Below are 15854 nucleotides of genomic sequence, written 5' to 3'. Positions count from 1 at the left end.
ATTGACGCCTCTAAAATTACATGTTGCGTTTACCGCACCAAACCGCAGAAGACGAAACGACGCATGCGTCGCCAAAAGCGGAAAAACGCAACCAATCGCAGACACATGCGTCCCTAACGTTAAATATAGGAAAACACAACGCATGCGGATATTTGCGGAAGAAACGCTGTGGACACAACCGTAAATATGAAACCGGCCTAATATGGGGTGACAACAAAATGCATTTCTAATATTGTACAGCCTGAATCAGTCCAGCTCAGCAATACAACGGTCCTCTTCTCAAATGTCATCAGTCCCCAGGTCTGAGGGACAAACGACAAGCTTCTATTACTGGAGAAGGTTGTGCAGCTGACATCATGTGTACAGCTAGCAGAGAGCACACCTATAGAGAAACAGAGCTATGCTGACCTACATCCAACTATTTTAATAGAGGAAGGATGTAATAACATGCCAGAGGTGATAAATCACCCGGAGCTTGTCCCCTCCCCCAGCCCTGCACTCCCAGGCATCTCCACAGTGAGAAGAGCTCATTCTCAGACCTGCTCTCCTACTGCAAACTTCTCCTGCAAGGCAGCAGCATGAACGTGAGGCACCTCGCTCTCCTTACTTTACTGCTGGGGATGATCTGCTCCTCAGAAGGTAGGTAGTCATGGACCATCCACCACTCTTCATCAGAAAGAACCATTGTTGGAGTTTCCACATAACTTTTACAAACTCTTCCTGCTTCTAAAGTTCTTGTAACATAAAAAGGCAGGATGAACCCAACAGGAGGAGGGCTGGGATGTTATCTGTAATACTGAGTATGAACTAAGGCAAATGTTTTTTGGGCGACTGGCAGTATATGGCATGATTTGTTACTATGTGGCTTTTATGTGGGTGCTACATTCAACTGATGTCTCCATATGCAGCAATTTGTGCATTACCATTTTTCTTTTGTTTTATTATAACATTTTCTTTTGTTAGATAAATCTAAAAATGTTTTCTCCCTTGCCCCCTCTGGATTATAGTCAGTTTCTATTAGAAATATATTTTCCTGTTAACTTTATTCACAAAAGGATCGGCTCAATTCTTACATGGACAAATGCTAAACGCCATCTACTGAGCCAGACACATCAGTAATGCTCTCAGACATTTGTCGCTTCGGAATAAAGAAGGCATTATTAAATGGATCCGTAATGTTTTTTGCTAGGAATGTGTGGCACGCAGTGGGGACCTAATTGGGGTCCATACCCACTTACAAGCATTGCCGACCATCCTTGAGGTTCAGCAGAAGTTTCTCACAATAGATCAGTGCAGGATACTGGTAACTGAATTACATTTCTAAACAACAACAAAATAATTATTTATTTAATGAAAATAAGTTCTGAGAAGGGTAGACCGAAGCTATTCATCATCCTGTGTAGTGGTCTAGGGGTCTAATTCCAGGTGTGCTGGAACACTTTGTCATAACTTGTTAAATTAGCCATTCAACCATCTCGGAATCCTGATGTTTTTAGACAGGGCCTTAGACAGAATGTTGTGGTCAGCAGTGATTTGGATTGGTGTTGTAAATCTTAGAACAGTGTTATGCTCAGATCCAGATGTTTAAGCTGTCAGTACAGATTCTAATATTGGTCTATTCTCGATACTAGGGTGCATGATTGATAAGTGTTCATGATTTGGCTTTAATTTGTAACATCTACTTTTAGTATGTCTATGCTTTTTTTCAACTGCAAAAATGTCAGCAATGTTTCTATGGCAAAGCGGCTTCATGTAGACATAACTTTACACGTATGCATTCACATACTATATACTACACTTGATAAATCTAGCCTAATAAAAAAATGTGTTGCACCTCCAATAATGCAATAGAAATATTTAGCTATCCGAGGACCCCTGGAGTGCTTTTATTTCTTATGATCACATTGAAATTTGTACCTTTTTTTCCTGCCCTGAAGGCTGAACATCTCTATTAATGGCATACGTTCAGTTGTCCAGCTCTCTTGTCTATAGTAAAATCACACAGGAGTTTGTTGGGGATTGGGGACAGTTAATTTAACTGTTTTCCATTAAAAAGAAAACCATAAACATCATTAGCATAGCAAGATAAAAGAATCCCCAGCCCAAGAGGGTGTGTGACTAGTCCATGGATCCTGTCCTTTGGTGAGCTTCGGCAGATTACTCACCTTGTGTCTGGTGGTGGCATATCAGTCTACAACATCTGGAAAGCATAAATGTATCTATGCCAGTTAAGCTCCTCAATAAGACCTTCCCCCGAAAAGGTCAACTTTTCCAACGGCCTTATAACCTTTAGGGCTGATTCAAAATTAAATTTCCAATGGCCTTATAACCCTTAGGATCTTGATGAAAAGGATATGTTTAGTCATAAATACTGACAGACTGTTATGGCATGATATATTCAGATGTCCTGTTTCAACAAGGTGTTTACTGAGGAACCTCAGAGCCCTATTAGAATTCAGTTTATAAACGAAATTAATTAAAAATGAAACGAATATAGTTTATAACTGCAGGATTGTTGGTGTTGGATGTGCCGTCTTGGTTATTTTTCTATTACTTTGCCAACGATTGTCAGTACATTTTATAATATAGTTAATTTACTGGGTGCCCAATGCAATAAATATGCTACATACTATACTATAGTTACACATCTACAAGCACTAAGATTCCCATAGTTCAACGAGACACAAATAGCCTCCAATATGCATCAACTATGAAATCACTGAACACGCCATTCAGCTGCATTGTGTGATCTCACAAGTCAATATCTGACTCATTAGAATATAAAATTATGTCAATGTCTAGGAAACAATGACTTGACAATAAGTCATATTGGGTCCTTCCACGAAATTATGTAGTGATGAACCATGAGCCCACTGTTCCCATACTTAGCAGGCACTAAGCTGTCCTCAATGTGTAGTCAATGTTCACAATTTCTGTAGGCACTAGGTTGCCTTGACATTGTAAAGACTATAATTCTGCAGATTTTTGTGTCTGGTGGTGCAACTGACCACCCCTGTTCCTTATCTTCCCCATATTATTGCTATCTTTATGTATACATATTCTAATCACAGACAACACTGGCTGCAGCCAGACACAAATTCAATTACAACCCTCTGTATATATATATGGGATCAGATAAACCGAGAGATCGGGAACGCTCCTCACACATGTATGCCTGGTCCATGTCCTATTATCATTTACATCTTGCTTAGATGTAGTGCTTTGATGCATTTAATGTGTATTTTATGGAAATACCTATGTGCCAAAAATGACAAACGATTTCTAGGAGTGATAGCTTCATTGGCTAACAAAAAAAAATAAGTAAATTTGTCTGATGGAGGAGCCTCTGCTCTGAAAGCTTGTGAAGATAATAATATTTCTGGTTTGTCAATAAAGGTATCATTCCTAGAATACTCTTAGAAAAATATTTAGAATTGAGAGTCCTCGGTGGTCCTCAAAATGTAGAATACTCTTGTCATTTTTGAGAACAAACGTATTTCCATAGATTTTCTGGCTAGCAGGGTGCCACAGTATCATTTTTTACTGTCCTTTTCTTGTATCTTAAATATTTTGTTATAGATTATACTGATTTCTAGTGAATTTTGGCGCCTTCTTGATTTCTGTACTTGCTCTACTCGGTTTAAATAAACTTTTTACCTGCTTTACACCATTGCACTGAAATATGTAGATGGCACAGACATAAATATCATAGTTTCCTACAGATAAATATTCTAGATATTCTTCTAAAGCCTAATCATATATTAAGGAAATAGACTTTTTAGTCAATGAGGATGAACTCTGTTTCTATAACATTTTCACGCTTCATTATTAATATATCGATTACATATAATTGTGTGTGTGCCTATACATTTTTTTTTTCATAAATACCTACGGTATTTATTTTTTCAGTATTCTTGCTTTTCAGTTTTTTAGTGTCAGCATCAATATTTAATCTGTTTTATGTGGAGGAATTTGAAACTTACTTTTTTTGTGGTAATTTTCATTTGCTTTTATCTACTATTGCAGTAAACTGTTGTTGACCATAAATAATGTGTCCAGCAAATTCAGGCATAAATCTATCCTTAAAATTTGTAACAAATGTTTGACAAACTGTTCTATACCAATGGCATGGGCGCACAATATGGCCTACTATTTACTATAACATGGTATTATCTGGTCATTACAAGCCAAGTGATAAGATATTTAGTAGTGTTACAATAGTTGACACTTCTACAGTGGTAAAGAAACATCCAGTTGTTCCAATCTTTATGGGACTCAATTACTAAAATATTTTACAAGCTTTCCATGGCTAAGGACAAGCAGCAGAGGGCAAGTGGAGCTGGAAGCAATCAAAGATAAAGGATCAGTGGAGATAAAAGGAACTACTGGAGAAGAGACACCTTTGTAGTGCAAACCCCCAAGTACCTGTCCACCAGTTTATTCACTCTATAAGCCATTACTCTAGAAATTTCAGTAAATCATTCCTATTTCTAGGGTCAAACAGTCTTCAGCTTTTGACCTACCATTGACAAGTAAATACCTAGATGCCACCTAGAAAAGCTGAAGAATTCATGTTAAGAGAGGGTCATTTTCCAGCTTCTATAATATCCCCTAAGGAAAGTTTGTGGCCTCTAGCAACAGCCATTGGATGACTAAAGGCTAGAAGATCTTTCTAAGATAGGAAGCTCTGGAATTCCTATGAAAACAGAGATTTTAAGGTTGGTTGCAGATGCCTCCATGAGGACAAAAACTTATCTGAATAACCCGCCCCCCTTCTATGCAGCATACGACTCTAGTTTTAGTGAGCCCGTATTTACAAAATGATCAAGCTTCAGTGACAGAAAAAGCAGAGAACTGCAGGGTGTCTGGAGATAGAGTGACGTTTAAATTGGATAATTGTGGCTAATGTGGGTCTGCGTCCAGTGGTGTCTGGTTTGAGCTTGGGTTTAATTTTCAGATTCCAATGACTGTAATATAATACAGCGCTCCTTTACATTTCCTGTGCATTACAATGTCTGACTGAAAATACAACACGAAGGTACAATTTACCCTTAAAACTGCACAATGTTTCAGTAAAACAGACATCCAACAGTAAAAGTAGAAATAATAAAAAGCATTATCATCAAGTATAATTGATTCAAATGCATTAAATTGGCATGACCTGCCTTGATGATAGACTTGGCAAATATAAATTACAAATATAAAAATGTAACAATAAAAAACTGCGTTCAAAAGATTTGGTAAAAATGGGTTCTGTGTTTAGATACCTAGAAATAGTGCCTAAGGGCCTGGTATAGCAGCTCGGCCCCATGTCCCTGAATAGAAAGAAGACAGATCTACGGTATTTTCTTTTCTCTTACAACAATTAAACAAAGAGAACCATAATAGTGATTGGGTGCAGAAAATCTGTGTGCTCTTATTAACAGGTCATCTCTTATATATTCAATTCCCTGTATCTTAATCATACCATTTTATTACCACTTCTGCTTATGATGGTTGTATTGTAGGTGTTTTTAGCTACTGACAGAATGCTGGCCATAGAGGTTTATTTACTCTGCTTATTGTTATAACACCATCACATTTCACAGCCTTTTACAGACATCATCATCAATGCCCCTACAGCAGTCTATACTCCCTATCAGTATGTCTTTGGCGTGTGGGAGTAAACCGGAGCCCCTGGAAGAAACCCACGCAAACACGGGGAGAACATACAAACTCCTTGCAGTTGGTGGGATTTGAACCAAAGCCCCAGCGCTGCAAAGTAAAAGTGTGAACCACTGGGCAATCGTGCTTGAGATATTTCTTCTCAAGCCATCCAGCATTTTGATATACTCTAGTAGCACTACACTGGCCATCATGAAAAGGTATTATGACAATTATCTCTGAATATTATTAATGCTGTTTGCCAAAATTATACTTATTTGCAAACAAGAATGATTTTCTATGTAATTGGGTTTCTGCTTTACAGGGAGTCTATCTATAGGATCAATCCTTCTAAACCATCTATATGGGCATGCAGGTCATAGGAAGATTAATAAAATGATACATTGATATCTGAATTCTCATGAAAGGTTCCAAAGAAATCCACATCTTTCTTATATGCAAGTTACCGGTAACTAAAAAGATTTCTGTGTCAGATTCCTTCTAGAATCTAACTTTTCTCATTGTGGAGAGGAGCCAGGCCTGGCATATCAGAATGAGATTATAGCCCATGTATGCTCTTCTAGGAAATGGAAATGAAATGTGCAATAGTGACGCCTATAGCAAGTAAAAAAAAAAAGGGTTTTGGTACCGTGTTAGCCAGTTGAAAAAATAATGCTCTCAATGTGAAAAACATAGATAATCTTTTAGTTAAGATACCTTTTTTCTTTTAAAAGGTATCATAAATACAAGATTATCTTGTTTTACACAATGAGAGCTTTATTGGAAGTAGCAATCCTAAAAGTCATTATCAACCATTTAACAAGCTTTTCTCCTACGGCAAGGCTCATTAAATGGTCAATATTAAGGTGGCACTAGAGTTCAAGTCCTCTTCCTCCCTGAAGAGGCAATTTTAAGATTGATCCTACTGACAAATGCCCTGCAAACGATTGTCTAATAAAAATAAATGTATGCTCTTTAAAGGCATATAGATGTCACATAGGAGAGTCCTCTACTAAGGATCATCCTCTACTCAGTGAGCCAGAAGAAGCAGACGTCATGAAGAAGTACATCTCTTTCTTGTGAACCCAAGCTGTTCTTGTATTAAAAGGAAAGCCATTCATCTGAATGGGTGCCATCAAATAGTACATCTTCCCGCTTGGAAAAATCAGAAATTGGCTGGGCATGCTTACAACAGAACCATAAATGGCTGTAAAAGACAACCACTTTGAGAGATTCTAAAGTAAAGGCTTGATAGAGAAACCAATTTCAGATTTATTGAATACCATTTAAAAGAATACGTCATCATCGTATTCAAGTTTTGGGGTTAGTTCTTTTTTTACATTTCAATACATAACATAGTGGTGACTTCTGAGTGGAAACCACCAGAAGAAAAGACCAGTCACTTATTTTCACCACTCTCATGGCTTTTGAAGCCTAATGTGGTTAAAATAAGTTATAAAAGCCAGAACATATTAACAGCTAGTTGTTTTTACATTGCTTTTGGCATTTTTTTTTTCAGAACTTTTTTTTTCAGGTATGTGAAATCCATGTGAAGTCTGACTGAATAAGAAGTTGTGTGCATATATCCTTAACCTGGTCACAGAAAGCCACTTACTGGGGTTTTCAAGAACTAGAACGTTAATAGTTTATCTTTAGTGCTGATGGGTAATTGTGAGTAAAAAACCAAAAAATTCGTTAAACCGCACCCTATACCCATATGGCTTCCACAAGCCTAGTGGCGCACGTCACTGCCAGGGGGTCAACCCAGCTACAAAGTCCAATCCATGTCAAAAAAGAAGACAGCGCCACAACCATCAGTGAAGAATAACTTACAGATTTAATCTGCCATCTGCGGCGACGTTTCGGTACAATGACCTTTATCAAGCACAGGTACTTGATAAAGGTCATTGTACCGAAACGTCGCTGCAGATGGCAGATTAAATCTGTAAGTTATTCTTCACTGATGGTTGTGGCGCTGTCTTCTTTTTTGACATGGGTAATTGTGAGTGTCTGACACTAATGATGAGCTGCAGTATTAGGCAAAAGCATATGTAGAGATGGGTAGCTGTGCTTGGATGAACTACAAATAGAGTCACAGTGCAAGCTGAATTACAGCCCATTCTGCAGATAGGTGTGATTCTTGGGGTCAAACTCCTACTTATTAAACTTTTGAGGTCTGTAGGATTGGCTATTTTTTTTTTCCTTTTGTAGAACTCTATTTAAAGGGAGTTTATCAGCAGGTTTTTGCTAAGTAATTTCAGAACAGCATAATATAGGGCAAGAAAATCCAATTCCATTTATCACTTACTGGACTGCTTGGGGCAGTTTTGATAATATCCCACTTTTATCTTTTGTAGATATAGCAGTGGTCAGCATGCTGAGCTGTGTATAACCTGTCCCACACCCCTGATTGGCAATTTCCTGTGTACAGTGTACATTGTCAGCAAGCTGCCAGTCAGTGGTGGGGGCGGAGTTACACAGATTGGCCTGACTGCCATATACATGACTCCTAGTCAGGCAGTGATAATCTCCTGCTCATAAAACACTGATTATATTGAAACTACAACACATCCTAGAAAGTGACACATCCCTGGAATCAAGCTCCCTTGCCTTCTATTATGCTGCTCTAAGATTAAATACAAAAACCTGCTGACAGATTCCCTTTTAAACATGTTTTATCTTTGTCACATGAAAAAAAACAGAACTTTTACACAAGCTACCTGTAGCATTTATATAAATAAGTTTTATTTGCTTTGGAAGAAACATGATTTTTTCTTGACACACATTATTATTTTGCACAGACAAGAAGAAAAGAAATGGAGCACTCACCCGATCTTTCTTGCTGAAATTCCTTTTCATCCATATTAGATGATATCAACATCTCAATAAAGTGCATGGTGCCATGTCTATGGGTCATGTTACTGGACCCGTAGAAGCACAGTAATAGCGCCAAATGGCCGTCGTCTGTCAGGCTTGTTCACCTGCTCACTCCCCTGTCTCCTGCACACCTCTCCATGCACTTTTATCATCTAATATGGATTAAAGGAATTCAACAAGAAAGACAGGGTGAGTGCTCCATATTTTTTCTTCTTATCTGTGCAATATAACATTACTCTATGTGTAAGCACCACCCAGAAGAGGACTTTCACGCTAAAAGTGTGAGGTATCTCTTGAAGTGAAAGAAGCACAGTCATTAGCCGATATATTTGGTTCTTAACCTTCTAAGTGGACATCATTATTATTTTGTAGCTCACAAAGATCTCTTAAAATTAAATGATTAATTTCCATTTGCCCAACCTCTTGAAAGCAAACATCGTATATTTATTATATTGAAAAAAAATTGCTTTTGTTTAAAAACAATGGCCAGTATAGTCTTGCATCCATATCCATGTTTCTAATTGTATAAAATCCCCCCAAAATCCAAAATATGCTTTACAATTATATACACTAATTTATTAACCAAAAGAAGATTTAAGAATGCCAGGATATTGCATCAGATTCCCTCTATATTCATTCACTGTATGTAATGGTTAGTAATGTTATGTACATTGTATATATGTTCTGTCTAATATACAGCAATTCAGGAGATTGTGCTGTGGTGCCACCTAGAAGTAGTCTTTTCTATGTACTTACAATATATTGGAATGTCTCCATGAGAAAGTGCACAAAGCTGTAAAACTGTTTGCTATTGTGAAATACAGAATATTGCAGATATGTCTTGGTTATCTAAAGTGAAAATTTTCTAGAAATGATGCGTTATTGATGGAACATCCTATTGAAACACAGTGGAAGGGCATATGTATCAAGGTTTTTGTGTCTGTGTTTTTTGTGGGAATAAATCTTACATTTTGGCGCACACAATTTTTGCCCGTAAATGTTTGACTTTTTCTGTCACTAAGTGGGCTTGGTTAGCTATGCAATTGAGGTTTTAGTCATATTTATAAATTGCCACTTTTTTAGACAAACACAAAAAATTAGCAAACTTTCTCTAGGACGGAGTTGGAGAATTAATAATTTTACATAGCGCCAACAAACTCTGCAGCACTTTACATTTAAGAGTAAGAAGAGGAGTAACATTTCTACACTGCATTCTGAGATGTTCCAAATTGTACAACCAGAGAAATGATTTTAAACAGCCTCAGCTTTTAACTTCTTCCCCAGTGAGTAAAACTGATTTACACATAGAATCTGCAAATATATATGTAAGTATAAAATGTAAGATCACAATCTTTTACAAGACGCCTAATTGTAGTGAGGACAGAAATGTTTACATTAGTACACATGCACTTTCTATAAATTACACATTTGACACCGGTCCCATTTGGCAGCACACTGACTACCAGCTCCCTCCATGTTAATCATACTGAGACATTCCAGGCTGACCCTTTTACTATAGTTATACACAGATAGATGATATATGCAGTAGACAGACCCAAGAATGTAGTGAGTGTGTGGCGCACATTAAGTGACTAATATGGGTCTTCAAAGATGAAAGCGACTTCATCATGTGAAATGCTGTGCTAGAAGCAGACAGCTAATGAAAACATGTTAAACTGTGTGTAGAAATTCTACATGTGTGTAGAAGCAGCCAAAACTGTAGTTGAAAATCTAACATTTAATTTAGGTCAACATTAACCCCTTAAGCCCCAAGGGTGGTTTGCACGTTAATGACCAGGCCAGTTTTTACAATTCTGACCACTGTCCCTTTATGAGGTTATAACTCTGGAACGCTTCAACGGATCCTGGTGATTCTGACACTGTTTTCTCAAGACATGTTGGGCTTCACGATAGTGGTAACATTTCTCTGATATTACCTGTGTTTATTTGTGAAAAAAATGGAAATTTGGCGAACATTTTGAAAATTTTGCCATTTTCCTACTTTGAATTTACATGCCCTTAAATCACAGAGATATGTCACACAAAATACTTAATAAGTAACATTTCCCACATGTCTACTTTACATCAGCACAATTTTGGAACTAAATTTTTTTTTTGTTAGGGAGTTATAAGGGTTAAAAGTCGACCAGCAATTTCTCATTTTTACAACACCATTTTTTTTTTTAGGAACCACATCTCATTTGAAGTCATTTTGAGGGGTCTAAAAGATAGAAAATAACCAACTGTGACACCATTATAAAAACTGCACCCATCAAGGTGCTCAAAACCACATTCAAGAAGTTTATTAACCCTTCAGGTGTTTCACAGGAATTTTTGGAATGTTTGAAAAAAAATGAACATTTAACTTTTTTTTCACAAAAAATTTACTTCAGCTCCAATTTGTTTTATTTTACCAAGGGTAACAGGAGGAAATGGACCCCAAAAGTTGTTGTATAATTTGTCCTGAGTATACCGATAGCCCATATCTGGGGGTAAACCACTGTTTGGGCGCATGGCAGAGCTCAGAAGGGAAGGAGTGCCATTTGACTTTTAAATGCAAAATTGACTGTAATTGAGATGCGATGCCATGTTGCGTTTGGAGAGCCCCTGATGTGCCTAAACATTGAAACCCCCCACAAGTGACACCATTTTGGAAATAAGACCCCCTACGGAACTTATCTAGATGTGTGGTGACTTTGACCAACCAAGTGCTTCACAGAAGTTTATAATCCAGAGCCGTAAAAATAAAAAATCATAATTTTCACAAAAATTATCTTTTCGCCCCCAATTTTTTATTTTCCCAAGGGTAAAAGAAGAAATTGGACCTCAAAAGTTGTTGTGCAATTTGTCCTGAGTAGGTTTATACCCCAAATGTGGGGGTAAACCACTGTTTGTGTGCGTGGCAGAGCTCGGAAGGGAAGGAGCGCCTTTTGACTTTTCATTCAAATAATTTGTATTGAAAATTTTATCAACCATGTCAACAAGACATAACACGAGACATAACACGAAAGGGGAGGAGGTGGTGGGGGTCAAGGGGCTAGGGAAAAGGGGTGGCACATGAGGACGTAGGGGAAGGGACAAGAATAAGGTAAGAAGACAAATATGATCTACGTACGCAGCGTAGATAGTTTACACAACTATAGCAATTTTTATAAGTGAGTATTTATATAACAATCAGTAGTTGGTACAAAACAGTAGAAAGTAATGTCGGTGTAGCAACCTAGAAAACTGAATACCTCTAATTGATTTTATTAGTTAGGAAAATCAATAACTCTCAAGTATTTTATGTAGTAGAAGAAATAAACAATGTAAGTTTAACATTTATCAACATTCTGTAACTACAAGAACCCACATATGTATGACCAGATAAATTAGGGATAAATCTCTAATCAGCGATGCCATTTGATGGCAAATTTTTTAAAACCTGCATTGGCAATGGAAAATTTATATTCGTAAGACTTATGTAGGGAGACCAGATCAATAATTTCTTGCGTTGTAGGAGGGCATGGTTTTTTCCAGTGGAATGCAATGGAATTTTTAGTTACGAGGAGAATATGTGCCACAATGGGCCTAAGGGAGGGGTTAATATGGTCAATACCTATGGACAGCAGTGCGAGTTGAGGGGAGAGGACAATCTTCCCTTTTGCTAAAGTGTTTATAATGTTGGAGATTCCTCGCCACAATGGCTTCAGTTTAGGGCATTGCCAGAAAATATGGAGTATGTTTCCCCTTTTCCCACAGTTCCTCCAGCAGTCAGGAGAGATGCTATCATTTATGTGGAATAGCCTTGAAGAGGTTAGATACCACCTAGATATCATCTTGAAGAAGGACTCTTGCAGGGTTAAGGAGATCGTGGACGAGTAAGTGTCAGAAAGGGCCTCGTCCCACTCTTCCGACTGGAATGTAATTTGAAGGTCTCCCTCCCACTTAATCATGGAAGCAGTTTTGGTAAAGACCATATTCTTGCTAAACCACCCATAAATGTACCTATAGCTCCAGAAGATGCTATGGCCTGGATTACACAGCAGGTTAACAGAAGGTTCTGAAAATGATGGTTTATTTGCGATAAATTTTTTTACTTGGTTTTTTACTATCTGGTAATCCCAGAAGGCTGAGGACGGAACGGCAAAAGTATCTCTTAGTGATTTAAAGGGAAGGAAATTTTTTCCATTGAAAATATCCCTGAGTTTCAGAATTTGGTGATTTGCCCAAATTGGGTTGATTATTTCATTATATGTACTGAAGACAAAGGATAAGGGCAGGTTTCCAAGTGTTTTAAATTTATTTGGCTCGGTGTTCAGGTTGGCAAATTCACGCCATGCATCACACGACGCCATGAATACCGGGTGTGATCTATGGCTCCAGTTTTTAGATTTTAGAAGTTGCTTAATAATTAGGTCTTTTGGCGCTTGGTTTAAGTTTATGAAGGTTTCTAAATCTACCCATGCAGGGGTGTCATCTGTGGCCCACCAGGAAAAACTCTGTTTTATTATGTTAGCATTGTAGTGCGCGATTATATTTGGTAGACCCATGCCTCCTGAGTGTTTGTTTTTATATAGTACTCCCTTGGCCACCCTAGCTCTCTTATTCCTCCAAATATATGTGTTTATTAGCTTTTGGATATTATTCAAGTATGGGGTGGGGATAGGGACAGGGATAGATCTGAATATATATAGAATTTTTGGTAAAGTGAAACATTTGACAGCCAAATTCCTTCCCCACCATGTCAGGTCTTTGCCGGAAAAAAACCCTAGGTCGAGTGAAATATTTTTAGTCAGCAAATCTAGGTTTGCTGATATTAGTGTGTTGAGGTTTCTGGTGATTTTGATACCTAAATAGGTGATATCCTCCTCTGCCCAACTCCATGGCGTTTGTTTTTTAATCTCTTCAATTTGTCTGGAATTAAGGTTAAACTGAAGGATTTGGGACTTAGCCTCATTTATCTTAAAGTAGGAGATGCTAGAAAATGTCTCAATCACTCCTCGTACTCTGGGGATGGAGGTCATAGGGTTAGTCAGTATTAGGATTACATCATCTGCAAACAGACCGATTTTGTAATTTTTAGAGGGCGTTTGAAATCCTGAAATGTCCGAATCCTCTCTGATGCTTTGGGCCAGTGGTTCCATCGCTAATGCGAAGAGCAAGGGGGAGAGGGGACACCCCTGATGGGTACCATTCGATATATCGAAAGGGGTTGATAAGTGGTTGTTGGAGAAAATTCTTGCTGAGGGTTTTGAGTAAAGGGCCATAATAGCGGACATGCTTTGTGCGTTAAAGCCAAAATATTGCAGGGTGGACCTCAAATAATCCCAATTGAGCCTATCAAAGGCCTTTTCGGCATCCAGTGAGAGGATCACAGAAGGAACATTTTTTGAGTTTATTATTTTTATAATATCGATAATCCTTCTGGTGCCATCCACCGACTGCCTGTTCCTGACAAAGCCAATCTGGTCCTTGTCAACAATTTTTGGCAGAAAACCATTAATCCTGTTTGCTAGTAATTTGGCATAGATTTTAATGTCTGAGTTGACCAATGAGATCGGCCTATAGTTTGCGATATTGGACATGTCTCCCCTGTCCTTCGGGATTAGTATTATTGTGGCCTCTAGCATCTCTCGGGGAAAGGAACATAGTTTGGCCGCTTCATTGAATATTCTTGAGAGAGAGGGAGCAAGCAATTCTTTAAATGTCCTGTAGTAGCCGTTTTACTTTTCAATGCAAAATTGACTTGAATTGAGATGGGACACCATGTTGCATTTTAGATAGCCTTTGATGTGCCTGAACATTGAAACCCCCCCACAAGTGACACCATTTTGGAAAGTAGACCCCTAAGGAACTTATCTAGATGTGTTGTGAGAGCTTTGAACCCCCAAGCGTTTCACTACAATTTATAACGCAGAGCCGTGAAAATAAAAAATCATTTTTTTTCCAAAAAAATTATTTTTAGCCCCCAGTTTTGTATTTTTCCAAAGGTAACAGGAGAAATTGGACCCCAAAAGTTGTTGTCCAATTTGTCCTGAGTACGCTGATACCCCGTATGTGGGGGGGGAACCACCGTTTGGGCGCATGGCAGAGCTCGAAAGGGAAGGAGCGCCATTTGGAATGCAGACATAGATGGATTGGTCTGCAGGCATCACGTTACATTTGCAGAGTCCCTGATGTACCTAAACCGTAGAAACCCCCAACAAGTGACCCCATATTGGAAACTAGACCCCCCAAGGAACTTATCTAGATGTGTTGTGAGAACTTTGAACCCCCAAGTGTTTCACTACAGTTTATAATGCAGAGCCATGAAAATAAATACATTTTTTCCCACAAAAATGTTTTTTCAGCCCCCCAAATTTTTATTTTCCCAAGAGTAACAAGAGAAATTGGACCACAAACATTATTGTCCAATTTATCCTGAGTGTGCTGATACCCCATATGTTGGGGTAAACCCCTGTTTGGGTGCACGATAGAGCTCGGAATGGAAGGAGCACTGTTTTACTTTTTCAACGCAGAATTAGCTGTAATTGAGATCGGACTCCATGTCGCGTTTGGAGAGCCCTGATGTGCCTAAACAGTCGAAACCCCTAATTGTAACTGAAACCCTAAGCCAAACACACCCCTAACCCAAACACACCCCTAACCCTAATCCCAACCCTTATCACACCCCTAACTCCAACACACCCCTGACCCTAATCCCAACCATAATCCTAACCACACCCCTAACCCTGACACATCCCTAACCCTAATCCCAACCGAAAATGTAATCCAAACCCTATCTTTAGCCCCAACCCTAACTTTAGCCCCAATCCTAACCCTAACTTTATCCCCAGCCCTAGCCCTAACTTTAGCCCCAACTCTAACCCTAGCCCCAACCCTAACCCTAGCCCCAACCCTAAACCTAACCCCAACCCTAGCCCTAACCCTAGCCTTAAATGGACTCTGTCACCTGAATTTGAAGGGAACAATTTTCAGTCATATGGGCGGGGTTTTTGGGTGTTTGATTCACCCTTTCCTTACCCGCTGGCTGCATGCTGGCTGCAATATTGGATTGAAGTTCATTCTCTGTCCTCCATAGTACACGCCTGCATAAGGCAAGATTGCCTTGTGCAGGCATGTACTACGGAGGACAGAGAATGAACTTCAATCCAATATTGCAGCCAGCATGCAGCCAGCGGTTAAGGAAAGGGTGAATCAAACACCCAAAAACCCCGCCCATATGACTGAAAATTGTTCCCTCCAAATTCAGGTGACAGAGTCCCTTTAACCCTAACCCTAGCCCAAGTTGACGTTTTTATTGCTAATATTTTCGGGCATGTGACATTTTTTGATCGTTTTTTTTCCGATTT

The 15854-nt window shown here is 38.7% G+C and overlaps 1 protein-coding gene across 2 annotated transcripts in view; it reads left to right on the top strand.

The window, feature by feature from the left end:
- The first annotated feature begins 487 nt into the window (after nucleotides 1–487).
- CXCL12 (C-X-C motif chemokine ligand 12) overlaps nucleotides 488–15854 on the top strand; it is a 242630-nt gene continuing 227263 nt past the window's right edge. For both annotated transcript variants that reach the window (XM_077259451.1, XM_077259450.1), the window contains exon 1: nucleotides 488–639. In XM_077259451.1, the coding sequence (XP_077115566.1) occupies nucleotides 579–639 (61 nt within the window). In that variant the 5' untranslated portion in view covers nucleotides 488–578. The remainder of the gene's footprint in view (nucleotides 640–15854) is intronic.

The sequence above is a fragment of the Ranitomeya variabilis genome, chromosome 4 (genome assembly GCF_051348905.1).
Source record: "Ranitomeya variabilis isolate aRanVar5 chromosome 4, aRanVar5.hap1, whole genome shotgun sequence".
Lineage (NCBI taxonomy): Eukaryota > Metazoa > Chordata > Amphibia > Anura > Dendrobatidae > Ranitomeya > Ranitomeya variabilis.
Note: the sequence above shows the minus strand (reverse complement) of the source record. Positions and strands in the feature narration are given on the sequence as shown.